Source organism: Bombyx mori, chromosome 26 (genome assembly GCF_030269925.1).
Source record: "Bombyx mori chromosome 26, ASM3026992v2".
In the NCBI taxonomy this organism is placed as follows: domain Eukaryota; kingdom Metazoa; phylum Arthropoda; class Insecta; order Lepidoptera; family Bombycidae; genus Bombyx; species Bombyx mori.
Window position 1 is genome coordinate 3,571,401 of NC_085132.1, and position 27,314 is coordinate 3,598,714.

At 37.0% G+C, this 27,314-nt stretch overlaps 1 protein-coding gene and 1 long non-coding RNA gene across 15 annotated transcripts in view; one reads left to right on the plus strand and one right to left on the minus strand.

The window, feature by feature from the left end:
• The window catches only part of LOC101740254 (glycerol-3-phosphate acyltransferase 1, mitochondrial), an 83,729-nt gene that overhangs the window by 12,383 nt on the left and 44,032 nt on the right, over positions 1-27,314 (plus strand). The window contains exons 1-5 of one of the 14 annotated variants that reach the window (XM_062676276.1): positions 7,207-7,436; positions 8,637-8,753; positions 8,878-8,936; positions 14,282-14,503; positions 21,888-22,032. In XM_062676276.1, the coding sequence (XP_062532260.1) occupies positions 14,394-14,503; positions 21,888-22,032 (255 nt within the window). In that variant the 5' untranslated portion in view covers positions 7,207-7,436; positions 8,637-8,753; positions 8,878-8,936; positions 14,282-14,393. Of the gene's footprint in view, positions 1-7,203; positions 7,437-8,636; positions 8,754-8,877; positions 8,937-13,691; positions 14,504-21,887; positions 22,033-27,314 lie in introns of those variants that run through there. The other 13 variants (XM_062676274.1, XM_062676275.1, XM_012696218.4 and 10 more) reach the window with 13 other exon arrangements.
• On the minus strand, positions 10,712-13,802 carry LOC119630643 (uncharacterized). The gene is made up of 3 exons (XR_005246360.2): positions 13,662-13,802; positions 12,975-13,025; positions 10,712-10,845 (listed from the first exon to the last, which is right to left on the minus strand). It is a non-coding gene; the product is annotated as an uncharacterized LOC119630643 (long non-coding RNA).

Genomic DNA, 27,314 nt, shown 5'->3' on the forward strand with positions numbered 1-27,314 from the left:
GTGTTACCTCGATTACTGAAGATATTCGCTCATAGGCTGCACGACTTTACCGGTGGTAGGACCACTTGTGAGTCCGCACGGGTAGGCACCACCACCCTACCTATTTCTGCTGTGAAGCAGTAATGCAATGCGGTTTGAAGGGCGGGGCAGCCGTTTTAACTATACTTGAGACTTTAGAACTTATATCTCAAGGTGGGTGGCGCATTTACGTTGTAGATGTCTATGGGCTCCAGTAACTACTTAACACCAGCTGGGCTGTGAGCTCGCTTCTAAGCAATAAAAAATAAAACGGGAACTTGATTTGTTCGCATAAAACGACTCTAACGTGATCTTGTTATCGTCAGCGAATATCTTAAGTGACATTTAAGTACATCTTTGCGCGTTTTTTTTTTCCTACAAATAAATTTAATTAACATCACATCCTTTCCATCCGTCGTTGTAGTTCATCGGATGTTCAATCTTCTCAAATGATAGGTTACACCCGAACACACTTAACCTGTTAATATCAAGTTTCAAGATCGCATTCGTGGTTCAGAGGCATCATTAACTAAGATGTCACAGATTACAAACTCGCAAGGCATCTGCAAATGTTCAATTGCTACTTCATTTTTATTTGGAACACATCATAGAGTTGACAAGCAGACAAGAAAAAGAAGCATAATTAGTAAATTTTAATTCTTACTTAGGTTTTCATGAATCGTGATGTCTAATCGCGAATCAGAATGTCATCAAAGGCATATAATATATAATAGTATTCGATATTTGTAGAGCGTGTTTTTTTTTTGTAATTTGATTAAATTTTAATAGGTCCGATAAATAGATGAATTGCGGTAATTACCATAAAATTCGTTAAAACCCATAATGCAACTTCTATATATTATTCTACGTTAGAATACGAGCACTACTTTACTAAACCGACCTGTTTATCTAAACTAGAGGTCCCGCAGTAGTCGAAATTCGACTATAATTAATTGGCATTGTACGTTTGTACACTATTATGATTGTATTTTATACTTCTATAATCATAAATTTCGCCAAGACTACACTATAAAAAATATTAACAAAGTCAAACAATATTTAATCTATTCTCAATTTGACAACAGACGTCAAGAACAAAAGTTTGACAATAAATAGTATGCATGCGTGTGTGCGTCAAATACATGGTATGTAGTGTGTGTAATGTTTTCTTTATTGATTTAATGTATCTTTTATGCATTATTTTAAAAAAATATTAGTATTGTGCACTTCTTCTCTATATTCTCTATAAGTGTGGAAAATTTCATACTCCTTCGTCGGCGCAATTTTCGTTAAAAGGGATACAAAGTTTTTGCTTCACGTATTAATATAAAGATAGGCATGATGACAGTAGTCAAGTATCGCCGAAATATGAAATTGATCTATAATGAAACAGGATTCAAGGATTTTGAAAAATGTATTTATTTTTATATTAATGACGAGATTGATGATTTATTTGTTAAAATAAATCTACAAAATACAACAATCAGCCATGACAGCTTGAACACCAATCAGAGTGAATTACGTCACGCCTTAATAAACGTCATCTTGTTTCGTTTGAGCTTACGCGCGATCACTGCAATTTTAACAAAAAAAAAAACTATTGTTTTCGCTTTACCTGTCGCTAAAATACATTTTATAATCGTAGTTTACCATTTCCACAACAGAAGTTCCACAAAAGCTATCATCAGCAAGCTCTCTAAATGGGTTATTTAATCCAATTTTCTTGAGTGAGTATCTTTTTTTATTTATTTTTTATTGCCTTTGTTGGCAGACGGGCATACGGCCCACCTGATGGTGAGTGGTTACCGTCGCCCATGGACTTTAGCAATGCCAGGGGCAGAGCCAAGCCGCTGCCTACTAAATCTTGTTAGCAGGAATATTAGTATGTTTTTCTATTTATGTAATAACAGCTTTTGGGAACTCCAATGTAAGATCGCGGGCTCTTTGTAATTTTAAGCAAGGTACATTCCAGAATTTTAGATGCCTCCTGTTTTCTATCGTTTTGTATCATCTCACTGTAGTCTAATATAGATTTAATTTGGAGAGATATTGTTGATGGTGATGATAGATCGGAGAAGGTTTATGTAATGTGGATGTCCATGGCAACGTGAAATTGCTTCTTGTAACTTTAAATGGTGATGTAGAAACAGAATGGGTATGAGGTTTCAAGGGTTTGATGTCGTCTGATTTATTAATTTATTTTCTCTTTGAACGGCTTTACTTCTGAACTTGTGAGTAATAAATACTTAAATAGACTTATCAGTCATTCTCGAGGCAATGTTTTCTGTTAAATTTTCTTATATGTTGTCATGCAAAACTAAAAAGTAAAAATAGCAAATTATTAGACACAAATAAAATGCAGGACTTAATAACATACCTAGGTAAATACAATCTGCACTTCTTTTTACAAACAATAAATCAAACAAAGTTGACAAAGCATTTAGTAGATATTTTATAATTTACTTTTTCCGTAATAAATGCTTAGCGGGTTAAAATATTAGATATGCATGATAACAGACAATGGTTTTAATGGTTATTGTCTGGGTTGATAAATTATGGTAAATAGTAAATGAAATTAATATTTTCTGTTATCTATAATAATCTTAATTGTTAGTTTTTTTCTGTCTATCTGGCATTCAAATTTTGTGAGAATACAGCCCGGTTTCATGCGAACCTGCGACATCAAACCCATTGTCCATAATAATTGACCATATCATGTGGTAACTGAAAAATGAATAAAGCATTCATTGAAATAAATATTACTGGTTATTCAAGAGATAAATTGTAATCTCAGAAAGTATTGAAGTTATGAAATTTTAGACCTCAATTAAGGTCACACATCATTGTAGAATTTACAAAATATGTACAAACTTACATCAAAATGATCTTCACAGAAATAAATTGAAATATTTAGACTTAAACCTTTTGGATCTCGCCGTGCAAGACTCAACCGTTTATTTCTTATTGTTTTTTTATTTGGGACGTAAACAAATTAACTTCTTAGGAGTTTTTATAGATTTATTATTGCACTGAGGGACCACACACCACTTATACACTTTTGAATTCATATTTATTATGCAAAATAACTTGATTTATTATACAAGCATCTAATTACTATTGACGTACTGAAGTTTACTAATCCGTGACGTAATTACCGACTCCATGACACTAAACAGCGTTTTAGCGCGAAATAAAAACTTTAAATTTAAATTTCATTTTATTGCATGAAAACCTGTATTTTCTACAGAAATATGATGTATTTTTGATATAATAGATACTTCTGAATATCATAGAATAGATATTGAAAATTATTCATCATGCCTATTATCAATAGTAGAGTATTTTCAATAAGATTCTCTGATCAAGAGATGTTTAAATATAATTTTGATTCATACAATAACAAAAATTGAGGAAGTCTTTGAGTTCTTATGAACATTACGCAACCCAGGACTGGAAAGTTTAAAGTAAATTCATTGTTTATATTAATTGTTTTTTCCTGACGCGTAAATGTTCAAAGTTCAATTATGTATGCTTTTGTTTTCGTCCATTATCGAATTCGATTATGGTAAGGACATTGTTATCTTATCACCGAAATTCAGGTGTAAATAATTAACGTTAAGTGCTATTGAAAGGAATCGGTTGTTGTCCCACGTTGCCCGATACTTCAAATATCAGCAGATAATAATACTTATAAATTTTCAAGTGTCAATAAAATTTATTACACAATCCGTATAAACAAATCGTTATCAATGTAAACATTTTTTGGACATTGGAATAACGGCTATCCCGACCCTTGTAACTGGAACGCATCACTACTTCGTCGTAAATAGGTAGGAAAATAGTATCGAACGCGCGGCTTCTTATCGGTAGGCAGCGGCTTGGCTCTGCCCCTGGCATTGCTGAAGTCCATGGGCGACGGTAACCACTCACCATCAGGTGGGCCGTATGCTCGTCTGCCTACGAGGACAATAAAAAAAAACTATTATTCTAACTATTATATAACTATAAGTTCGATTCGGCTCATGTTTCATAGAAACACTGAGTAGATTCACAAATATATCTCATCAACCAAGACCGGTCTTCGGACGTAAAAATCGATTAAATTCACAAAAAAATCGATACCATTATTACGATTCCGATTAAAACCTATTATAAAGCCTTATTAGTTCAATTTACTGTACACTGTTGCGTGTAGATGTACATTCGAGGGCTATCAATTACTGTCAGTGTTGTCCAATTACATGACCAGGGACCGGACAAGTTAGCAATTGTGTACCGTTTACGGTCACTGGATATACTCACTTTATCCACACAAAGAGATGATGATCGGTTTTGACGGTGAACTGGTAATGATCGTAAATTATGAAGTGTTTTGATGTACGCTATGGGTTGGATCAAAAATAAACGATGCTAAAAAGAAAGACAGTGCATAATTTATGCCACCTAAATAATATAGCTATAATAGCCGACTTATCCTATCGTTTGAAATAAAATGCATGATTGCTTCACTGTGATCCAACCTTACTTTTCTTACACTCAAAACACAATTCGAACGAGTTAGACAGCAAACTATGCTGTAGGGACTAAGGATATTTAGTTAGAGGGGGAGGGAGGTAGTTTCTTTTTTATTGCTTAGATGGGTGGACGAGCTCACAGCCCACCTGGTGTTAAGTGGTTCCAGGAGGCCATAGACATCTACAGCGTAAATGCGCCACACACCTTGAGATATAAGTTCTAAGGTCTCAAGTATAGTTACAACGGCTGCCCCACCCTTCAAACCGAAACCCATTACTGCTTCACGGCAGAAATAGGCAGGGTGGGGGTATCTACCCGTGCGGACTCTCAAGAGGTCCTACCACCAGTAATTATGCAAATTATAATTTTTCGGGTTTGATTTTTATTACACGATGTTATTCCTTCACCGTGGAAGTCAATCGTGAAAATTTGTTGAGGACGTATTTCATTAGAAAAATTGGTACCTGCTTGAGATTCGAACACCGGTGCATCGCTCAACATGAATGCACCGGACGTCTTATCCTTTAGGACACGACGACTTCAGATGATGGCGGAGACCTAATTTCATTAAATATTAATTAGTTTTAAACATCACGTTGATGAACTAAAATAAGAAACCCCGGTCACATCCTCGTCGAACCTGTCGCTTGCGACGAAGGGCTCGACGAGTGAATTAACCCATAGACACAGCCCACTGAGTTTCTCGCCGGATCTTCTCAGTGGGTCGCGTTTCCGATCCGGTGGTAGATTCTGCCAAGCACTGCTCTTGCTAGAGCCAGTGTTAGCAACACTCCTAGTTTGAGCCCCGTGAGCTCAACTACACGTCAAGGAGAAGCTGAAATAGCCTCTCAAGGCTATCAGCATAGGTAGAAAAAAAAAAAAAACTATTGGTGTGTATAATTTGTATGGGCGAGTTAGGTTAGAAGCTTGGAGGAGCTCGGGCAGCTGTTAGCCAAATCTCACCCCTCCCGACTGAGCCTTTGCTCGCTCACCTATCCTGGTGAAACTGGAAAGGCGTTTGGGCCACCAGTAATACCTCATTCATAAAAAAAGAAGCTTGATTCTTCCTAAAGCTACTTGTGTTAAAATAAAATATGCCTCCAGTCACGAAAGAAAAAGTAGCGGGTGATAGTCTTCAAAATCTTCGAATTACAATCCTTATTTAACAAATTTCGTTCACGACATACGTTGTTGCAAGCAAACGTTCGTTTTCACTGACCACACTCGTATTCAGTTATTTTTTGTTGACAAATTCGGAATGACTTGTTCGCGTGATGTCTAACTAGCACTACTAGCGCTGATGTAAGAGATCCGTTAGTTAGATGAACCGTGCTTGCTGCTAAATTACGCGCGCACTTAACATTTCTTTTTAAATAACATATACTATGTACTTTTAAGATATTATCACATAAAGACACATACATAAGTCTTCCTTCTTAATTTTATTAAAAATTGCAAGATTAGGATGCCGATGAATATACATCTATATATTAATCAATACGTGAAGCAAAAACTTTGTACCCGTTTTTACCAAAATTGCGCGGACGGAGGAGTATAAAATATCCCACACTTACAGAGTTTAAAGAAAAGGATTGCAGAATGCTATTTTTTTTTAAATATGCATAAATAATACATTAAATCATTAAAAAAAACATTACACACACTACCATGTACATATTTGACAAAACGCTTAAAGGAACATTTGTTATTGTATAAGGTTTGTGGTCAAATTGAGAATAGATTAATATTGTTTGTCTTTAATATTATTTGCCTATAGTGTAGTTTTCGTGAAATCTGTGATTATAGAAGTATATTAATGTTCAAACTTATAATTTCAATGAATTATAGTCGAATTTCGACTACCGGGTGACCACAAGTATCTATAGTAGGATTTTTTATTAGACGAAGTCAACTGACGTTTACTGTGCTGTCAGCTTTTGATGAAATAAAAATTGTGTTGTGACAAAGTGAACGATTGAAAAAACTCCTGAATTAATGAAATTGCCTCGATTGTCTAGTGAATAGTTGGTGTGCCGAATTGCCGGTATCGGGTACGGGGTTCGAATTTTAGGCGTGCTTTGTACATACCAACGAGTTTTCGACGAAATATTATGTTCCTATAGTATCTACCTGTACTGAACACCGAGTGTTTTAAACATTAAGAAAAACATTGCGAAGAAGCTTGTAAGACGGTCCTATTTCCAATACATCATATAGTTGAAACTATAGATGTATAAAATATAACAATTATAGGTAGGTAATGCAAATAAAAAAAACTGATTGTAGTTACATACTACTGTTAACATATATTGGAGCACTTTAATACAATTTTATTGTAAAATATAAATAATATTCTTTTATAGTTTGAAATTAATGATTAACTCTTCATACTCATTGTTCATTCATGTGATTGAACGAGAACTGAACGCATCACTATTACTTTAAATATAGCACCATTATTTCACAAAGTGACATTAGCTACTGTCAGCTGGCTTCGTCTAATTAAAAATCCGACTATAGTAGATATCTAATAGATGAGTGCGTTCGCATTTAGTTTTAATTTCTTTCGGTAGCATGCACCACTGTTAGGTCGGTAATAGGACACACGTATTGTATATGTGCGTGTCGGGCATATTTTCTACTCTGTCGAACGAATTAAGAATCTGTTCGACGAATCAGTATCGCGCCGACAACGCGCGTGCGCACACGTTTCGCGTTCTGTAATTTATCGTTCGCGATCCGGTAGTGTTACATAAAAAATCACATTCCTTCTTCATTTTCGCCTACCGCGTCTGTTCAAGTGTTCTATTCATAAATTCCATCGGAAATATTAAAAAATCAACTAACGTTTTAACTATCGAATGCATTATTTGGTTTTTCTAATTAAAATATTATTATATATGGTAAGACCAAAAAATACCTCGAATGTCTCTCGGCAATGTTTTAGCAGAATTATGTCTGATAAAACAACGTGGAACTTCTTTGTTAAAAGAATATATTAACATAATTATAAATTTACAGTAAATGCATAAATCACCGAATATAAAACTAAAAAAAAAGTGCCAATTATGTAATTGTTGTTATAAAAATACTGTAATTTTGAATTTATTCACGAAACAATTAGAGTCAATATTTTGTTTACGCAACTAAAACTGAGGGAACATAAAGTAATTTTGGTCATGAAATTTCAAATTATAAAACCAAAATGGCTGCAATATTTTCAAATAAATCATTTTACTCACAGATAATATGCTGTTTTGAAATAAATTCAACAATCAAGATATTGAAAAAGAAAACAAAGATATATAAATTATCAGATATGCAAAGTTAGAATTACGATAGTCCACTAATTCTTGATGACCTCTGTAAAACGAAGGTTAACCAATAAAATCGAGGTCCCATATCAAGAATCATCTAGAAAAACAAAATTGTCTAAAATATTGTTGTTTCAGAAATTACCCACAAAACGTTTGATTTTCGCGACACAATTTTGAAGAACCAAACCAACCTTATAAAGATTATTTTAAATGCACATTGTGTGGATTCTCTTGATGTAAACCGCCTTAAATACTTTCATTCGGTTTGTGTTTTGAGGTATTATTTTTCTTTGAAACCCTTCTGATGTTATCTGAGATGCTCTTCAACCATTCACACATATGACTAACTATCCGAAATATTCCTCAGAGAATATTTATTTTCAAATTAATTTACCTCAAAACCCTAATGTCTCATTTTGTATATTTTTAAGGGTATTCGTGTAATTATTTCTGTAACACAATATAATTAGGTTAATTAGCTATGTTTATCTTACGTTAATGATCTTTAGATACATCAGGTGGCCTACTAATCTGTTAAATTTTCCTACTATTAACGCCCTAAAGAATTTCTGAAAAACAGTACCTATTGCTTATAAATCTACATGAATCTATTGCCCTAACAACTAAAAATGTAAAAGAATTTGATGAAGAGAAATGCGATTGTCCCTATTCAATGACATCAAAATGTAAAAGTGTACAATATAATAGTTTCAAACAGTACTTTGGAACGATGATCGTACATCTTTTCTAGTTCACGTTATCATAAACAACTTTCTTATTTATCAGCTATCTCTGTGCCATGAGCTTAGTCATTACGGTCCGTACTCGAGTGTAAAAATTCCCATAATTAAACCTACTAGAGGTCCCGCAGTAGTCGAAATTCGACTATAATTAATTGGAATTGTAAGTTTGTACACTATTATGATTGTATTTTATACTTCTATAATCACAAATTTGGCCAAGACTACACTATAAAAATTTTTAACAAAAGTAAACAATATTTAATCTATTCTCAATTTGACAACAGACGCCAAGAACAAAAGTTTAACAATAAATAGATGCATGTGTGTGTGCGTCAAATACATGGTATGTAGTGTGTGTAATGTTTTCTTTATTGATTTAATGTATATTTTATGCATTATTTAAAAAAAATATTAGCATTGTGCACTTCTTCTCTATATTCTCTATAAGTGTGGAAAATTTCATACTTCTCCGTCCGCGCAATTTTCGTAAAAAGGGATACAAAGTTTTTGCTTCACGTATTAATATGTAGATTAAAGGTATCATCACAAACGATTTTTTTTGTAAGAAATTTTATTGTTACAAAATCTTTGCTAAGGTTAGTATGTTGGTTGCAAAAATCGTTATCTTGTAAGTTTTTCGCGTCTATTTGCTATATGCCGGTAACGTCTCATTTTCTCTCGAGTTTACGGGACACGAAATTCATTTATTTTGTAGACCAATCTTTCATTTGTGAATTTGTACTTAGTCTTGATCGATTTGAACAAAGCCACAGGAAAGAGGTTTATGTGTTTCAAAGACTTCCATTAGGATAACAGTCGGTTGTTTTTGCAGCAAAACATTTTATTATTCATGATGCATACTTGATTCAGTGTCGTATATATTAAGTCTTTAAGTACTGCGTTGTAAGATTTTACTTCTGTTTGGGAAGTATACTAGTGAATTTGAAATTATATGGCATAAATATTTTGTTAAAGAGTCTGTTTACATAAAGTAAAAGTCTCTTGAGTTTAATAGATTCCCTATTTAAAAATACTCATTTTTTTGGAATCACTGCCTTCTTATTATCATTGTAAATTGCATGTCTTTAAACAAGTTCGTACGCGGTCTTATTATAATTCCATTCGTGTTTGCATCTACTTCGTCCTTAGCTTTTGCGATTCACTGTTTAGCCTTGCTTAGGATTTTAATCGTCACCGCTTACATTGATCAACGAATGTTTTGCAACTTATTTCGTCACTTATAGCCGCAAATATGCGACTTGCGAATGTTGATGTAATTCAATATGATTTACTAATGTAATAATTTGACCCGAAATTTGATTTCCTTAGTGACCTTGAAATTTTAATGAAACTAGTATATATTATAGCCTTTGGTCGAAACCAGTCCGATTATATGACAGTAAATCATGTGTGTATCTCTAACGTAGTCTAGGTGTAACTGATTAAAAATTAACCAATTTTTAATGATGTTTTTGCAAAGTAAACAAAACTTTTTAAATTTTCCGTTATTCGCGATATTCACTAATTATGATTACGGTCGCAGAAATGCTGGGAACGCAGGACCGCAAGCTGTAGCGAATCTTGTGAGAGAGGCTACTTTCAGCATGAGATGCCGGAAGGCTAATTAGGGAGATATGAATTAATTTAGATCGTTTTATGTCAAAATATCGCTCATTAATCTATACTTCTATACTAATCTTGTAAAGAGGAAAGATTTGTTTGTTTGTTTGTATTGAATAGGCTCCGAACTACTGAACCGATTTGAAAAATTCTTTCACTGTTTGGAAGCTACAATATTCCCGAGTGACATAGGCTATAATCTTTTTTGAAAAAAATTAGGGATCCTTACTAAAACTCCAATAATGTAACCCAAGGTGTAAATAAGTTACACAAAATATTCTTTACATCGCGTGCCCTGCGAAAACTATTGATGATAGAATAAAATAATGTACTACGACTTTGTAGAACGCATTATTATCTACAAAAAGTGTTGCGACAGCATATGTCTAACTATTATAGTCATGCCACAATAAGTGTTCTTTTATTTAAAAAATCAAATTAACAAAATGGCAATTTGACAATTGACAATAATGCCCTATCCAAAAATAAAACAGTCGATGTTACACGCACCTTGTATTTTTACTATAAAGAGGTGCTGTTTGGATTTTTATTTTAGGTCTTGTCCCATTATGTATGTAAAATTTCCACAGTTGTTCCAACAACGTTCGATCCGAGTGTCCCGATTTCGTTACCTAAAATCAGACCACGGCTTTCAAATGCTCATTTGGTTACAATAGTATTCGAATGATTCATTATAATGCACCTAAGTGGGCAGCCAACGAATAATATAATGAATCTACTAATTAACTACGAGCCAACGCTGATTCTGCTTTTGTGTGCTGTGTCTATTTACGCCGACCTGAATGTATACAACACTGTTGACAGCGTTAACTAATTGGTGAAGCTACCCGATTCTTTATTTATTTGATCGCCTTGTTGGTGTAATTGCTAGTAACTCTTGGACACTGTACAACTGGTTCAGGTACAATACCCATCTGGAATCAGTATCTTTGTTAAATATGTTTGATATACAAAGTACGGGCACTTGTTCATCATAAACCGTAAAATGTGAAACATCTATTTACTTAAATTCTCCAACTATTGATTCTTTTAGCCCTTTTCCTTAAATGTTTGAATCTGCTTAGATTTTTTTTTGTCTTTGTAGGCAGACGAGCATATGGCCCAACAGAGGGCGAGTGGTTACTATTGCTGAAAAGAGAAAAATGTCTCTAGAAACGCATTGTATATGAACGGAGTAGTTTTGAGTGGTACGGATAAGCTCTGATGTAGTGGCGGTCGTTGCGACTGTTAAAACGAGATGACGGTTTATTTTATTTTATTTTTTATTGCTTAGATGGGTGGACGAGCTCACAGCCCACTTGGCGTTAAGTGGTTACTGGAGCCCATAGACATCTACAACGTAAATATGCCACCCACCTTGAGATATAAGTTCTAAGGTCTCAAGTATAATTATAACGGCTGCCCCACCCTTCAAACCGAAACGCATCACTGCTTCACGGCAGAAATAGGCGGGGTGGTGGTATGTACCCGCGCGGACTCACGAGCGGTCCTACCACCAGTAAAAAATCTATCTTATATATTATATTCTATAAATTATTTCAAACAATTTCTCAGAGCACTTCCCGTGGAACGTGCAGTATTAAAATAAACAGAGAACCGAAGACCAGTCGTAGACCCAGCGGTTCTAAACGTGTTATCTAAGAACTACGGATCCATCTAGTCTTACGAAAAGTATATAAAAAAGGCAAGGATTGACAGCAAGAAAATTAACATCATTAAATTGGAACACGTAATCTTCGAATCCAGCACCAATAATAAATTTCGCAAAAAATGCAAATTGAATTTTGTCGATGACCTCGGATAGGAATGGTAATTGGAAGAAATGAAACGTGTTTATGAACGTGAAAGAAAATGATAAGACGCATCTATCTCTATTTAAAAACTTTTGCCAATTTAATATTTTTTTTGATTTGAATTCACTTTTGGGGATTAAAAAAATATTTTTCGTTTTTATTTTATTTATTGCTTAGATGGATGGACGAGCCCACAGCCCACCTGGTGTTAAGTGGTTACTGGAGCCCATAGATATCTACGACGTAAATGCAACACCCATATTTATATAACAGTTCTAAGGTCTCACGTATAGTTACAATAATAAATAGAATAGAAAACAAATAGAAATGTTGACGGTTTAATTAAATAGCAATAATTATAAAGTTTTTTTTGTTTTAGCCGTGTGTTTTCTATTGTTGGATAAAGGCGTTTATTCGACTGCCTACATACGTGATAAAATACTTATGTGCTGTCGGGATTTTAATTTTCTATCTATTACTAAAGATCGACTGATCCAATCCAATAATCGGTCGTCCAATTTGTCTATCACGCTGGCCCCAAGCAGTTTATATTGATTTTGTGAGGCCTTCGTTTATTTGTAGAAAATAAAAACAAATTGTCACACATACTACCGTTTACATTAAAACTGGTTTTCGGTGAGCGATCACGCCACATCCAAAGTTCACAGTGAGTTATCGTTGGGTGTTAATTTAACGAATTATCGGACGCATGATATCGATTCTTATTAATACACCTTTTGAACGTTTGAACCCTGTGATCTGCACACGTAATGTAATGATGATAATGTGCATATTTTTTTATGGATCGACCTTTCTCTTGTTATAAAAGGTCCATTTTTTGTACTTGTCAAATTAAATAGCGTAAGTCTAGAGAACAAATATGAAAATAGTATAAAATAATAGAAGATTTATAAGTAAAATAATAAAAACAATAAAATTAAAAAAACCTGGACACATTCCCATACTTGCGCGTCATCTCTCATATTTTGATGAAAAAACTGAAATAGCATGATAAATACCAAGTTTAAAAAAAATACATTCTTTTGATAGGTTACTAAGAAGCTTAGAAATTTGTCTCAACTTAAATTTTTCGTCACGATGATCACTATTAGATACTTTTTTCCCTATGTTTAAGTAAGTAGATGAGCCCTCGGTGCCGCGTGGTTTTTATACCCTACTAGCGATCCGCCCTCGCTTCGCTTCGGAAATTGTAATTTATTATTGATTTCTCCACTTTTTTATTTATTTCTTTAGTGGGTGGACGAAATCACAGCCCACCTGGTGTTAAGTGGTTACTAGAGCCCATAGACATCTACAACGTAAATACGCCACCCACCTTGAGATATAAGTTCTAAGGTCTCAGTATAGTTACAACGGCTGCCCCACCCTTCTAACGAAACGCATTACTGCTTCACGGCAGAAATGGGTAGGGCGGTAGTACTTACACGTGCGGACTCGCAAGAGGTCCTACCATCGTTATTATACATATAGACCTTCCTCTTCAATCACTCTATCTAGTAAAAATAACCGCATCAAAATCCGTTGCGTAGTTTTAAAGATTTAAGCATACATAGGGATATAGGGACAGAGAAAGCGCCTTTGTTTTATAATATGTAGTGATGACATTGGCATACCTGCCTACTCCAGGTACGTGCTCCAGGATCGACTATGAGATTATCTCACGACTGATAAATTCATCATGCGATTTAGCCTCTAATTCTTTAACACAAAACGAAAGCTCTTAAGATTTTGTTGCATAAAACGCTCATATTATGAATAAAATAATTATCTAACTTCACAAACAGATAGATAATTATGAAACAATCTGGCATTGTTCACGTGAATTTTTCCGTCACTATCGCACATCTGGTCACGCGAACTTTGTCCTGTACTTAGGTCATTGGTTTATCGGTCACCAATTAGGTCGTATCATTTACTGGTTCCACAACAACCCCGCATGCTTTGTTAGTGTCAATGTTATATATTAAAGCTTCCAATGGATGCTTTGCCGCGCGTCCAACAACTTCGTGATAATTATGACTTGGTTTGTCATTATTATTCTGACTGCCGTCGAGGCAGTACGCGTTTGATTTTAACACAACAGTATTTTTTTTTTGTAATCACATAACGACATATGTCATATGAAAAAAAAGTTTTTACTTTTAGAAAGTATTGAAGTTATGTAATTATTTAAATAAATAATTCTACATTAACTTCCATACTGATATTATTAATGAAATTAAAGTGGATTTAGCTAGCAAAAACTAGTGATTAGAGAAATTCGTGAAAAAGTGTTAGTCAAGATTAGCCCTGGAAGCCTGTCGTGGAACTTGACCGGTGGTGATGTAAAACTGAAAGCTGACGTGATGGAAACGATGATCAGCGTGTGGACTGTGGTGGAGCATGTGAGGGTAGCCAGTGGTGCCGCTGAAGTGGCCATCTTCACTGCAATACTCTACTGGTTTTTCACTTCCAGGTTTGTATATCTATCTGTAAATACTAATTTATTTGAACGCAATAAGCAAAAAGCCTTCTTTCTATCTTCTGCCGCTTTTTTTTCCAAATCTCGTATTGATTTCGAGATATCGTAAAGTTTTATACATAATAGGGTTATTAATGTTATTATACTTGGGTTGTTACTTACGTTTTTTTTTTGTAAATTATATTTAGGCAGCAGTTATATTTTTTTGATAACCTTATAGAAATTGGGTATAACATAAAGCCCCCTGGCAATACTAACGTCCGTGAGCGACGGTGACTACTTAACATCTAATGACCCGCATGCTCATCCCTCATAACTGTCTACAATGTCAATAATTATTTTAAAACGATACTATCATGTTAGATTTTGAATAAAGAACATTTTAAGTGGAGTAAGAACCTTTTTGTTACATCACTACTACTCTCAACACTAGATTTAATCGATTCCTAATTTTCTTATAATAAAAACGTACTCAGATAAAATTTGGAGCTCCTTCCCAATTAAAGAAGGTTATTTTTGGTAAAATATAAATAAACATTACACACTCATCGTTATCCTGCCCTTCTCCCAGTTACCTGGGGTCGGCGCAACATGTTTTCTCCTTCCATACTCTTCTATCATATACCATTTCTTGGCTCACTCCCCGTGAGTATTCTTAGGAAGAATACCCCCAACCCAAACTTAGCTCATGGGTGTCGTAGAAGGCGACTAAGAGCCAAAGAAAGACCAAAGCCAATAAAACCTCGGCCCAAGGTCCACAAAGCATTCCCAAGGAGGGTTGACGTCAGGCAGGCGGCTGGTCATAAAAAAATTGCCAAAACTTAGAGCAACATGAGAAGGAATAAACATTACAGTAGGAATAAACATTACACAGTAAAGAAAAAAAATATTCAAATGTATAATAATACAAAACGAATTAAATAGACAAATTACGGCTATTATGTTACGTTAAAAAATATATATAATAAATATACCGCAAATCCAAGAAAAAACTGTAATTCATAATGATTAAGACATGAGTATTTTGTGAGTTGAATAAGTTTTTTTTTTTTTTGCTAAAATGAATGATTGTACAGATTCGTGATGGTAATTCAATTCAAAACATAAAAATATAATGAACTAGCGGACCCGGCGAGCTTTGTTCCGCCACACGGTTTGTTTCAAACACATCAACCGGTCAACTTCAAAATTTAACCATAGAACGTTTAGCTGTCAGTTGCGTTTTGTTATTCCATATCAGTTGCGTTTTGTTATACCACGTTTTGTGTCACGTCCTACGGGAATGTGATAAAAAGTATCTTATGTCCTTCTCCTGGCTCTAAGCTACCTCCTCACCAATTTTCAGCCAAATCCGTTCAGCCGTTCTTGAGTTATAAATGGTGTAACTAATACGACTTTCTTTTATATATATAGATTTATGTATTGCTGATCTTTTATGGTTTTGCCAGCAAGGACATAAATATGAGTAAACTATACTTACTAAACTACAGACTTGAGTGTTTAAGACAAAGTAATAAAGAGATTGAATGCCTTCATAATTTACCGGTTGTTGACATTTCCAATTGTATTCAGTATACAAAAGAATGTACATAACAATCTGTTAAAATAAATTATTATTAGGGGAAGCCTATATCCAACAGTGGACGTCCGTGGGCTAAAATAATATGTACGTAGTCAGGTCATAAATTCTGTCACATGTCTAATGTAAAATAAATGAAACAAGTTTATTCATTATGTAACCATTCATATACCAAAATGAACTTAACAAAACATAGATTCTTATGACACTAAAGTTTATTCAAAATGACCTCCGTGATTTTCAATACAGGCCTTCAATCTGCGCGGCCAGTCGTCTATCGCAGCACGAACGAGGTCCATGTCAATATCGGCGGCTGCCTTAATCAAGGATGTCTTGAGTGACTCCAAATTGGGATGAGGCTTTGAGCACGCCTTTTCCTCCAAGTGTTGCCATATCTTGTAATCTAACGGATTCAAATCTGGACTGGAGGAGGGCCAGTCTTCGTGCCGGATGAAGTCGATTTCACGCGCTGCCAACCAGTCTTGTGTGCTCTTCGCTCTATGAGCTGGCGCCGAATCTTGTTGGAATACCCAGTGCCTGTTATTGAGCATGGTATGAGAAACAGGTTCCACAAGGTTCGTCAGGACTTATTTTGATACACAACTGCATTCGTTTTTACACCTTTCTCACTAAAATGTACCTCTGTTAAGCCCCAATAAGAAACTCCCAACCATACCATGAGCGAGGATGGAAAATGACCTCGTTGGACACGCAGAATACGGTTGCTCGCTTCTTCACTACTGTGTGCGTACACCTTATCATTTTGTATGTTGTAGCTCTCTTCTACGGTAAAATTTTTTTCATCCGAAAAAAGAATTTCCCGATATTTTTTTCCCGCGTACCGCTTCAACAAAGCGCGTCATCTCTTCAGTCTCAGGTCCATTAGACGAGCATTCAAACGATATCCTGTTTTTCTTCGATGTGCCCGAAGTCCTAAGTCTTCATTTAACACCCTTTTCACCGTGGTTCTGCTTAACCCCATCTGAAGGGCCAACAGTTTCTGCTTACGTTTGGGATTTCTTTGAATTCGCGCCTTCACAGCTTTTATCACTGCTGGAGTCCTAACAGACCGAGGGCGACCACTTCTTGACCTGTCATCTACACTAGAGTCTTCATTGTATCGTTTGATTGTACGATAAACGAATCTTTTGGTTATATTCAAATTGTTCAGTATGTTAAAAATTTGAATTGGCGCGTAAGCGCAACGATGCAACGCAATAACTGCAACACGGTATTTTTTAAGCGTCCACTCTATATTTAAAAATGAGTAAAATTCTAAAAGTATACATGTTTATTTTCATGAACAATTCGAAATTCGAATTCAATAAACTTTTTTGTGGCCAGCATTCTAAAAGAAAAGTTTTTACTGTGTGACAATACTTATGACCTGACTAGTTATATAGTTTATTATTATATTCTCAATAAAAAAATAGATAAAGGCTTCGTTCACTGACCACGAGTATTTACATAAATAGTGTAATGATGAGTGAAATATAAAATAAAATATTAAGTGTATATTGATGTTTTTCATCTATTTGTTTGTCTGGTTTTCTTTCGGCATAGGCTTCCCTTAGTCTTCTTCTTACTGCTTAGTCATTTGTATTCTTGGTATGGTTGTAAAATGATTGTGGACATGAGTTCAGGTGGTGGTGCGCTTCATAAGACATCATTATTCCTCGTGTACCGCGCCTTTTCTTGTGCCATATACATTGATATCACAGTTCGCAATTTTTGTGACCTCTGGCGAGTTATTATTTATTAGCACGGTTGACAATCATGATCTTTGTCTTGCTGCGGTTAATTTTAAGTCCGAAATCAAGACTAACGCATTCCACTTTGCTGAGTAGCTCATCCATTGCACATAGAAGATTTGAAATCCTCCGATCTTCGGAATATTTCAAATCGAAGATAATCTTTCTATTCTATCCCGAGCCAATTTCGGAATACTAAAATCTACAGTGGTTTTTACGGATGTTCCGTTATAACTACTGAGCCATGCATCCGATTGACTTGAAACTTGGTATCCATGTAGAAAATACATGTACTTAATGGATAGGCTAATATTTATATGAGTGTTGGACTCCCTATACCAGTTGCGGGGGCGTTAATGATGAGAATCATTGTCAGGGTGAGAAATAATAATGTTAATTTTAAATGCCCAGCGAAGCGGACGGGTACAGCTAGTTATTCTATATGTTTATTTGACGTTGTTCTTTGTTAGTTTCTGGGATAAAGTTTCATAATATCTTTCGTTTACTTTTTGCTGTTTGGTCTCAAGATGTTTCCGGTTTAGCAACGTTTTTAATTTTTTTTGGTAATCTCATTTAGTCTTTATTTGTTGTAAATGTTTATTTTCGCAACAAAGCGATATTTGTACGTCAACAAACTTTGAATAGCCTTGATGACAAATTTATCGATATATACTCGTCTTCGTGAACATAGTAAGTAGGTACATGAACAAAAGACATTAGAAACATGTATTATCCGCAACAAATAATGAACCTTTTGCAAAAAAATGCTATCTATATATTAATACGTGAAGCAAAAACTTTGTATCCCTTTTTACGAAAATTGCGCGGACGGAGGAGTATGAAATTTTGCACACTTATAGAGAATATAGAGAAGTGCACAATGCTGATATTTTTTTAAAATAATTCATAAAAGATGCATTAAATCAATAAAGAAAACATTACACACACCACATACCATGTTTTGACGCACACACGCATGCATACTATTTATTGTCAAACTTTTGTTCTTGGCGTCTGTGGTCAAATTGAGAATAGATTAAATATTGTCTTTGTTAATATTTTTTATAGTGGCGAATTTTGTAATCATAGAAATATAAAATACAATCATAATATCTTAAATAACTTCTTAAATTAATTTCGTTGGTGATATAGGAGCTAAATGTTAAACGAAAATTGAATTTTCGTGTAGTTACGAATTTATTTTATCGTCCAATATTAAACGTAGCCTTATATGATTATGCCCGTAACGAGAATGAAACGCTAATATTACAGTAGTAGTAAGACAGATATTTGCACTTATATCTTGGCTGTGCACTAATCAATGCGTACATCAGCAACACGTGTAGACCGTGTATTCAGGTCTAATGCTAATGAAACTCGGAACTAGCGGCATAAATATTATAATGATGATAGTAATACAGTAATCGGGCGAGGGAGAACACATACGGTAAATTTCGTGAATATATTATCCGTCTGTGTTTTTTTTTATTGCTTAGGTGGATGGACGAGCTCACAGCCCGCCTGGTGTTAAATGGTTACTGCAGTCCATACACATCTAAAACGTAAATGTGCCACCCACCTTGAGATATAAGTTCTAAGGTCTCAGTATAGTTACAACGTCTGCCCCACCCTTCAAACCAAAACGCATTACTGCTTCGGCACGGCAGAAATAGGCAGGTACCTACCCGCGCAGACTCACAAGAGGTCCTACCACCAGTAAAAGTGTGTAAGAAAGTTGATTCGCTTCATATATAATAGCTCAATGAATTAAGTTGTCAGTATCGGTACCGTTTTGTTATAAAATCTTCTTCTTTTCTTTACCTTATCCCACTAGGGGTGGGGTCGGCACAGCTAATTTTACTCTTTCATTCTATCAGCCGTCAGCTCAACACTCACTTCTCTCTTTCTCTCATCGTCATTCACACACTCCATCCATGTCTTCTTCGTTCGACCTCTTTCCCCTCTACCTTGAACTACCATTTCCATACATCTCCTAGTCACATTCTCTTAGTCCTACATCTCCTAGTTTTGTTATAAAATCCTTTTAAATTTGAATAGTACCATTAAATAAAAAGAGTACTGCTTATTCTTTAAACCTTTATACTCCTTTTCCAATAAGACGTCAACTCTTTCTAAGCAGCAATGAAAGAAGAAAGCGGTCTTGTTTTTAATATTTTAACATTATCTGAAGTCACGGGCAAGATGAACCCGTAAGCTGTGGTCTTAATTACGTTTCATATTGAGTTTTACCGATAACATTCATATTCAACAGTAGATAATGAGCTAGATGGGAGCACTCATTATTTTTATGATTCTGAATTTTTGTGCCGGTTTTTTTAAAGCTGACAATAGGAATTTTTAATAAACGGTGTTTTTGAAATATCAAGTTTTTGCTAATAGTTTGCTATGTGAGCATAGTTATCTTTTTCTATTGCTTAAAAACGGGTGGGCGAGCTCAGGACCCACTTGGTGTTAAGCGGTTACCGGAGCCCATAGACATCAACAACGTAAGTGCTGCCACTCACCTTGAAACATGAATTTTGAGTCTCAGTTTGATAGTTAGCTAGTTTGATAGAAACGCATTACTGCTTCACGGCATAAATAAGCAGGGTGGTGGTACCTACCCGTGCAGATTCACACGACGTCCTACTACCAGTAAAAAGTAATTACCTAAAAATTTTCGAAGTTTTATCTATGTAGAACCACTTCTAGTAATGTTTTAACTTTTTTTTTTCACCACGAAATCAATTTACCCAAACCAGGCTTCAGCTCTATTCGAAAAATGTGGGTATTTTTCTGTCGTAAATTTCTAAAAATCGTTAGGACCATAATCGTGTATCGTGTAGACGAGAGTCTTCAAAATGACTGCTATTCTTTTTTTAACACACTTTTAAAAGCTTTGTGATGTATTTGTTTGGAACGGAATATTTGAACGTAATTTACATCGACTTCAAAGTGAAATAAAGGTACTTGAAAATTTGCACACGCATGAAGACTCAAGATCGATGTCAATACCATAACGCTTTAATATTGCTATCAGTGTCACCAATAGAATAAAAAAAATGTTATTAATGGTCCGTTGGGTATGCTATTTATGCGTGTGATTTAATATAGTTTTTAAACTACATATCGACGCTTGAAAGGCAAACGTGACTAAGCGACAATAACTGCTTTATTCAAACGAGGCTTGTGGAGAGTATTAAGCGGTAGGCAGCGGCTTGGCTCTGCCCCTGGCATTGCTGAAGTCCATGGGCGACGGTAACCACTCGCCATCAGGTGGGCCGTATGCTCGTCTGCCTACAAGGGCAATAAAAATAAATAAAAAAAAAACATAAATGATAAGCAATAACCATATTCGATGCGCAAAAAAATATTATTTCTAGGTCTATTAAACTCATTTCAATCCTACAGCTAGATTCGTTAAAATATTTTTTTTTTCAGGTATTTTAACTTTAAATTAGTCTACTGTAAAGTTCACGCATTGTCGCTTAGTCACGTTTGCCTTTCAAGCGTCAATGTGTACTATATTTTAAAGCTCGGTTTCACAAAATAGAGATTTACCTACATTACATAGGAATTCAAATTTTCTCGATAACAAAATTGAAAGCGTTAAAAATATATTTGGGGCAGCGCCGGGTGATAATGAACACAGCTAAATAAATCACCAAACTTCTCGACATTTGTTTGGCGTTTTTAGCCACTAAATTATTATGCTAAATTATGTGCCTCGACTGAACTTTTATTTTATTTATTGCTTAGATGGGTGGACGAGCTCACAGCCCACCTGGTGTTCAGTGGTTACTGGAGCTCACAGACATCTACAACGTAAATGCGCTACCCACCTTAAGATATAAGTTCTAAGATCTCAGTATAGTTACAATGGCTGCCCCACCCTTCAAACCGAAACGCATTACTGCTTTACGGCTGAAATTGGCAGGGTAGTGGTACCTACCCGCGTGGACTCACAAGAGGTCCTACCACCAGTCTGGAGCTCGTAACTAAGTGAGGTACATATGGCATTGCTGATAACAATTTCTTGTTGTTGCAGCCGGGTAGCGGATATGCTAGAAGTGCTTGGAGAAAGGGTCGGGGGATGGTGCGGACGAGAGTCTGGCTCGCTGCGGCAGGCAGTGCGTGCCCGCAGGAGACAACAAAATGCCGACATGTATGCCAAGCTCGACGCTGACGTTGCTGTAAGTTTTCATTGATCATTATCTCCACTGCACAGATATCGCAAGCGTGATGCCGCTATCAACTCTGAAACAGGAGTCCTAATAGGTCTTTATCTAGTTTTTAATTGTTGTTTTGCATTACTGGTCATTTGAAAGGTAGTTTATGTTTTTGCCTCTGCCTAATCTTTGGTAGCCTAAGAGGCCATTAAATGCCTTACGTTGCTTGAGGGGGCGGAACGAGAGAGAGAGAGCTCTTCTTCCTTCTCGGCGCTGTGCCGCCGCCGCCAAGCCGGGGTTCGGAGGAGGGCGTTCGTTCAGCTCCGGCCCCTTTGAGGAGGCAGACTCCTCTTGGTAATAGTCACGCGGCAACCTCAGGGGGTCGAAGTTGCCCTGCTACCGTTACTCTAGCGCGCTGGCACCAGGAGGATGGGACGGAACAAAACTAACATACTGTGGAAGAGCAACCCGGTCGACGGTGTATCGCGTTTTGACCCGGCGGGCTGGTCAGAACCAGCGGGTTATTCCGGAACACCGACGGCATTGCCCGGGCGGCCTGCTGGAGCCGTACCGCGGAGGTCGACGTCATTGATCGTCGACGATCGCCTGGACAATCCGTCGGTCGGGCGGAATCTTTGTGAGAATTGTAAGCGGTCATCATGTTGGTTAGACCCTGGTTTAGCACCTAGACAATGTCTTAAAAGAAACTTTACCCCTGAGAAAGTCATGGTCACTGTTTGGTGGTTTAGTGCCGCTTTAATTCATCACAGCTTCTTACAAAATTGTACCAGCATTAGTGTATATGTGTACTATGCTCGAGAAGCTCGCGAATCTCTGCCCAGCCTTGGTTGGCTTGGCTCTTCTCCATAGCTCTTTTACAACAACGCTCAATCTCATATGGCACAACCGAAGGACTCCAAGCTAGAAAAGCTACGGTTGTAAGTTTTGCGCCAATCAGCGTATTTCTTTTCAAAGTTTGGACAACTTTTTGGCAGAGAAATAATTCCACACCGAGCGGTACGCACCATCGCGGTCAGGGTCATTCGTGGTTATCGCACCATCTCCTTCGAGGCGGCGTGTGTACTGGCTGGGACGCCGCCTTGGGTTCTGGAAGCGGAGGCGCTCGCCGCTGACTATCAGTGGCGGGCTGACCTTCGTGCCCGGGGCGTGGCGCGTCCCAGCCCCAGTGTGGTCAGAGCGCGGAGGGCCCAATCTCGGCGGTCCGTGCTGGAATCATGGTCCAGGCGGCTGGCCGATCCTTCGGCTGGTCGTAGGACCGTCGAGGCGATTCGCCCAGTCCTTGTGGATTGGGTGAATCGTGACAGAGGACGCCTCACTTTCCGGCTCACGCAGGTTCTCACTGGGCATGGTTGCTTCGGTGAGTTCCTGCACCGGATCAGAGCCGAGCCGACGGCAGAGTGCCACCATTGTGATTGCGACTTGGACACGGCAGAGCATACGCTCATCGCCTGCCCCGCATGGGAGGGGTGGCGCCGTGTCCTCGTCGCAAAAATAGGAAACGACTTGTCGTTGCCGAGTGTTGTGGCATCGATGCTTGGCGACGACGAGTCGTGGAAGGCGATGCTCGACTTCTGCGAGTGCACCATCTCGCAGAAGGAGGCGGCGCGGCGGCGGGGCGCGTTAGAGACGCGCAAGCCCGCCGCCGTCGAGCGGGGGCCAGGGAGGCGGATGTCGCCCAAGCCCTGGCCCTCTAAGTGTTTCGGGTCCCCCTCATATGTCGGTCTGGGGACCGGCGAGGGGAACCTAAGAAGACGTCGTGCAAGCTGCTCTGCACGCGTTTTACGCAAGAGCATCCGGGATGGCTATCCTCGACCCACGCTGGTTCTGACCCAGCGGGGTATTCCGTAGGATAGCTCACTCTAACCGGCGCCATCTAAGCGGGCTCCGGATAGCCTGCCGACCGAGAGGGCTGGTGGTCGTGGCGCCGACGACCGCCAGTCCGGCGTCCCGAGGGGGAGGGTGATGGGAGAGATGTGCTCCGCACTAAACACTTCACTTTCCCCCCTTTGCCTTTTCATGAGTTCTGTCTCATGTGAGGTTTGGACGTTGGTTGTTGAGCGACAGGAGGTTTTAGTCGGTTCGACTCCGACATGCTCCGCCCGCCGTCCCCAGTGGAGGGCGGAAGTCCGGCGATTTCCTCCTGACCAAAAAAAAAAAAAAAAACACCGAGCGGTAGCACAAAATGCCTTTGAAGTGCTTGTTGGCTCTCGTAGAAATGATTTCTTCAAGAAGGACATTGTAAAATTACCATTGCGCTGATCCGATACCATAAGTTTGGTAGATCCATACCATATTTTGAATGATTGAATTAAAAATTATTAGTAGAAAAAGACTATTTTTCTGTATACTAAAAGATAATTTAACAGCTAGACTTAATGTATATAAAATATTTATCATATTTTATAGTTTTAATGAGTACACAGGTGTTTAGCATTTGCTTCAATAAAAATGTACATTAGTAATACAAAAGTAATTAATTATATTAATGTGTGTGTTTAAGTAATTATGTAAATTTCTTAACGTGTAGCAGGATGTCGGATAATTTTTGCAAATCTTTATGTACTCCGTATTCGTGTTTTTGAAGTTTCCTGGTGCTTCCACATCTTATTAGATTATTGTTACAGGAAATATTATCATAGATATCCGACTTTATACCTCGATCGTTATAATGTTTTATCTTATCTATCTCCAAAGTGTATACTTGTATGTCCTTTTCAAGTTTCTAAAGCATTCATCTGACAGTGATTAAACTTGGTACAGTTATTGCCATATTAGCGAAGGCTCGTTCATAGTACAACAGATGTCCTGTGAATAGTTTCAAGAAATCCATATTTTTCACACAATTAGTGATTTGCTATTATTTTATAAGTAATCATAATGAAGAGAACAATTAAGTTGAAGTAGTAAAAAAGAACTTAAGTTAATTTTTGAGACATTTGTTACTAAAGTAGATATGTTCACATTTATAATATACATATATGAATTCCATTACATTACATTAAATATGAATACAATTCATTTGTGTGAGATATAAAGATTTTTATTTATAAATAAGTTCTAATTTGAATGCAGGGTTTTTAAAAAAAAAAGATTTGTTGATACAATTGTCTGTTTCTAGACACGTTTTTGTTAGTATCACATGACCCATCAAGGTTAAGATTCAATTAAAATATATTTCAAAATCTTTTAAGCTCAATCAAGATATTTGTACAGTCGTATTTATTTTGTTATCTCTCGCGATAGTTAACACATAGGATTCATTTCCCGTTCGATACTTTTTTTTTTTTTCCTACCTAATCTGATAGCCTTGAGAGGCTATATCAGCGGAACCTTAACTAATAGGTGAGCTCACGGGGCTCAAACCTGACAACGTTGCTAACACGAACCCTAGCAAGAGCCGTGCTTCGCAGAATCTACCACCGGATCGGAAACGCGGCCCACTGAGAAGATCCGGCGAGAAACTCAGTGGGCTGTGTCTGAGGGTGTTCGATACTATATTTTTGTCGCAATAAGCAATAAGGTGAAAATCTCAATCGTATGCTGTGATACGTCTATTCGCCTTTTTTTATTTCTTGCTTAAATGTGTGGACGGGTTCACGGCCGATCTGGTATTAAGTGGTTATCGGAGCCCATAGATAACCGCAACGTAAATGCCGCCACCCACCTTGAGACATAAGTTCTACTACTACTACAGTACAACGGCGGTCCCATTTTTTTTGTTGCATAGATGGGTAGGCTCACAGCCCACCTGGCGTTAAGTGGTTACTGGAGCCCATAGACATCTACGACGTAAATGCGCCATAGATATTTGAGATATAAGTTCTAAGATCTCAAGTATAGTTACAACGGCTGCCCCACCCTTCAAACCGAAACGAATTACTGCTTCACAGTAGAAATAAGAAGGGTGGTGATACCCAAGCGTGTGGGTTCACGAGACGCCCTACGCCCAATAAGACCAGCAACTCCTACGGTGGGAACGCACGAATATTTCGCTATTAAAATGTTAAAATAATACACAGGATGGTAGTAACTACACGTGCGGCTCTTTAGCAAAAATTTTTACCAATACATACCAGGCATATTAACATAATATGATTCACAGGTTGACAGCTGTGTTAACTGGATGCCGTATGTGTTATTGAGCGTAACTGCTATTGAGACAGCGTTTAATATATGAAAAATAAATCTTTAATCCGTTAAATAATGCAGATGTTGATATAGTATAATAAAATTTAATAAAATTGAGATTTGACCTCGTATTTCAAGGTGGGTTATCTTATTAACAGTGATATAAAAGTATAAAAAAATCTATAGTAATATGTATGTAATAACGTATAATAATATGAGACCGTCAGTGCAAAAGTGGCCTAACCCACAATTTTTCATATTCGCGTTTATATATTGCAATTTATTTAAAACATAATAAATTTTGATGCAAAACCGGCTTATCCATAGTCTCACCCATAGAGAACAGATGGCTTTTTATTTTTGTGCGTATTATTTTTGCCTACGAGGCAGTGTAAAAGTAAATTCCTACCTCATTATCTTTTGTGTTTTTTGTTTTTTTTTTGCTTAGTTGGGTGGACGAGCTCACAGCCCACTTTGTGTTAAGTGGTTACTAGAGCCCATAGACATCCACAACGTAAATGCGCCACCCACCTTGAGATATAAGTTCTAAGGTCTCAAGTATAGTTACAACGGCTGCCCCACCCTTCAAACCGAAACGCATTACTAATTCACGGCAGAAATAGGCAGGGTGGTGGTACCCACCCGCGCGGACTCACAAGAGGTCCTACCACCAGTAAAAAACTCCATACTAACTGTGATAAGCTTAGGACACTTTTGCGCTGACTGCCTCATATATGTGTGTATATTTATACACGTAAGTCGACCACACCTAAAGTGGGATAAGGAAGAAAAAAGGCTATTATAGTTTTTTTGTCGAATCGTAATAGCGTGGTTTTTGTGAGACGAACGTCTATTTCGCATTTTGTACTGTCCAATTTATGAGATGTACACCTTGATAATTAAATTTTATTTCTTAGTCTTCTGATATTAAAGATTAGATATCTACTATTGAGATCCTAAATCTTAAAACGTTTTTCTATTACTTTCACACCTGAAAATATCGTTAATTGAATTCAATACTAAATCGCACTTTACTGTTAGCGATCGAAGTAGATTGGTAGGCAGCAGCTTGGCTCTGCCCCTGGCATTGCCAACGTCCATGGGCGACGGTAACCACTCACCATCAGGTGGGCTGTATGCTCGTCTGCCTGCACGGG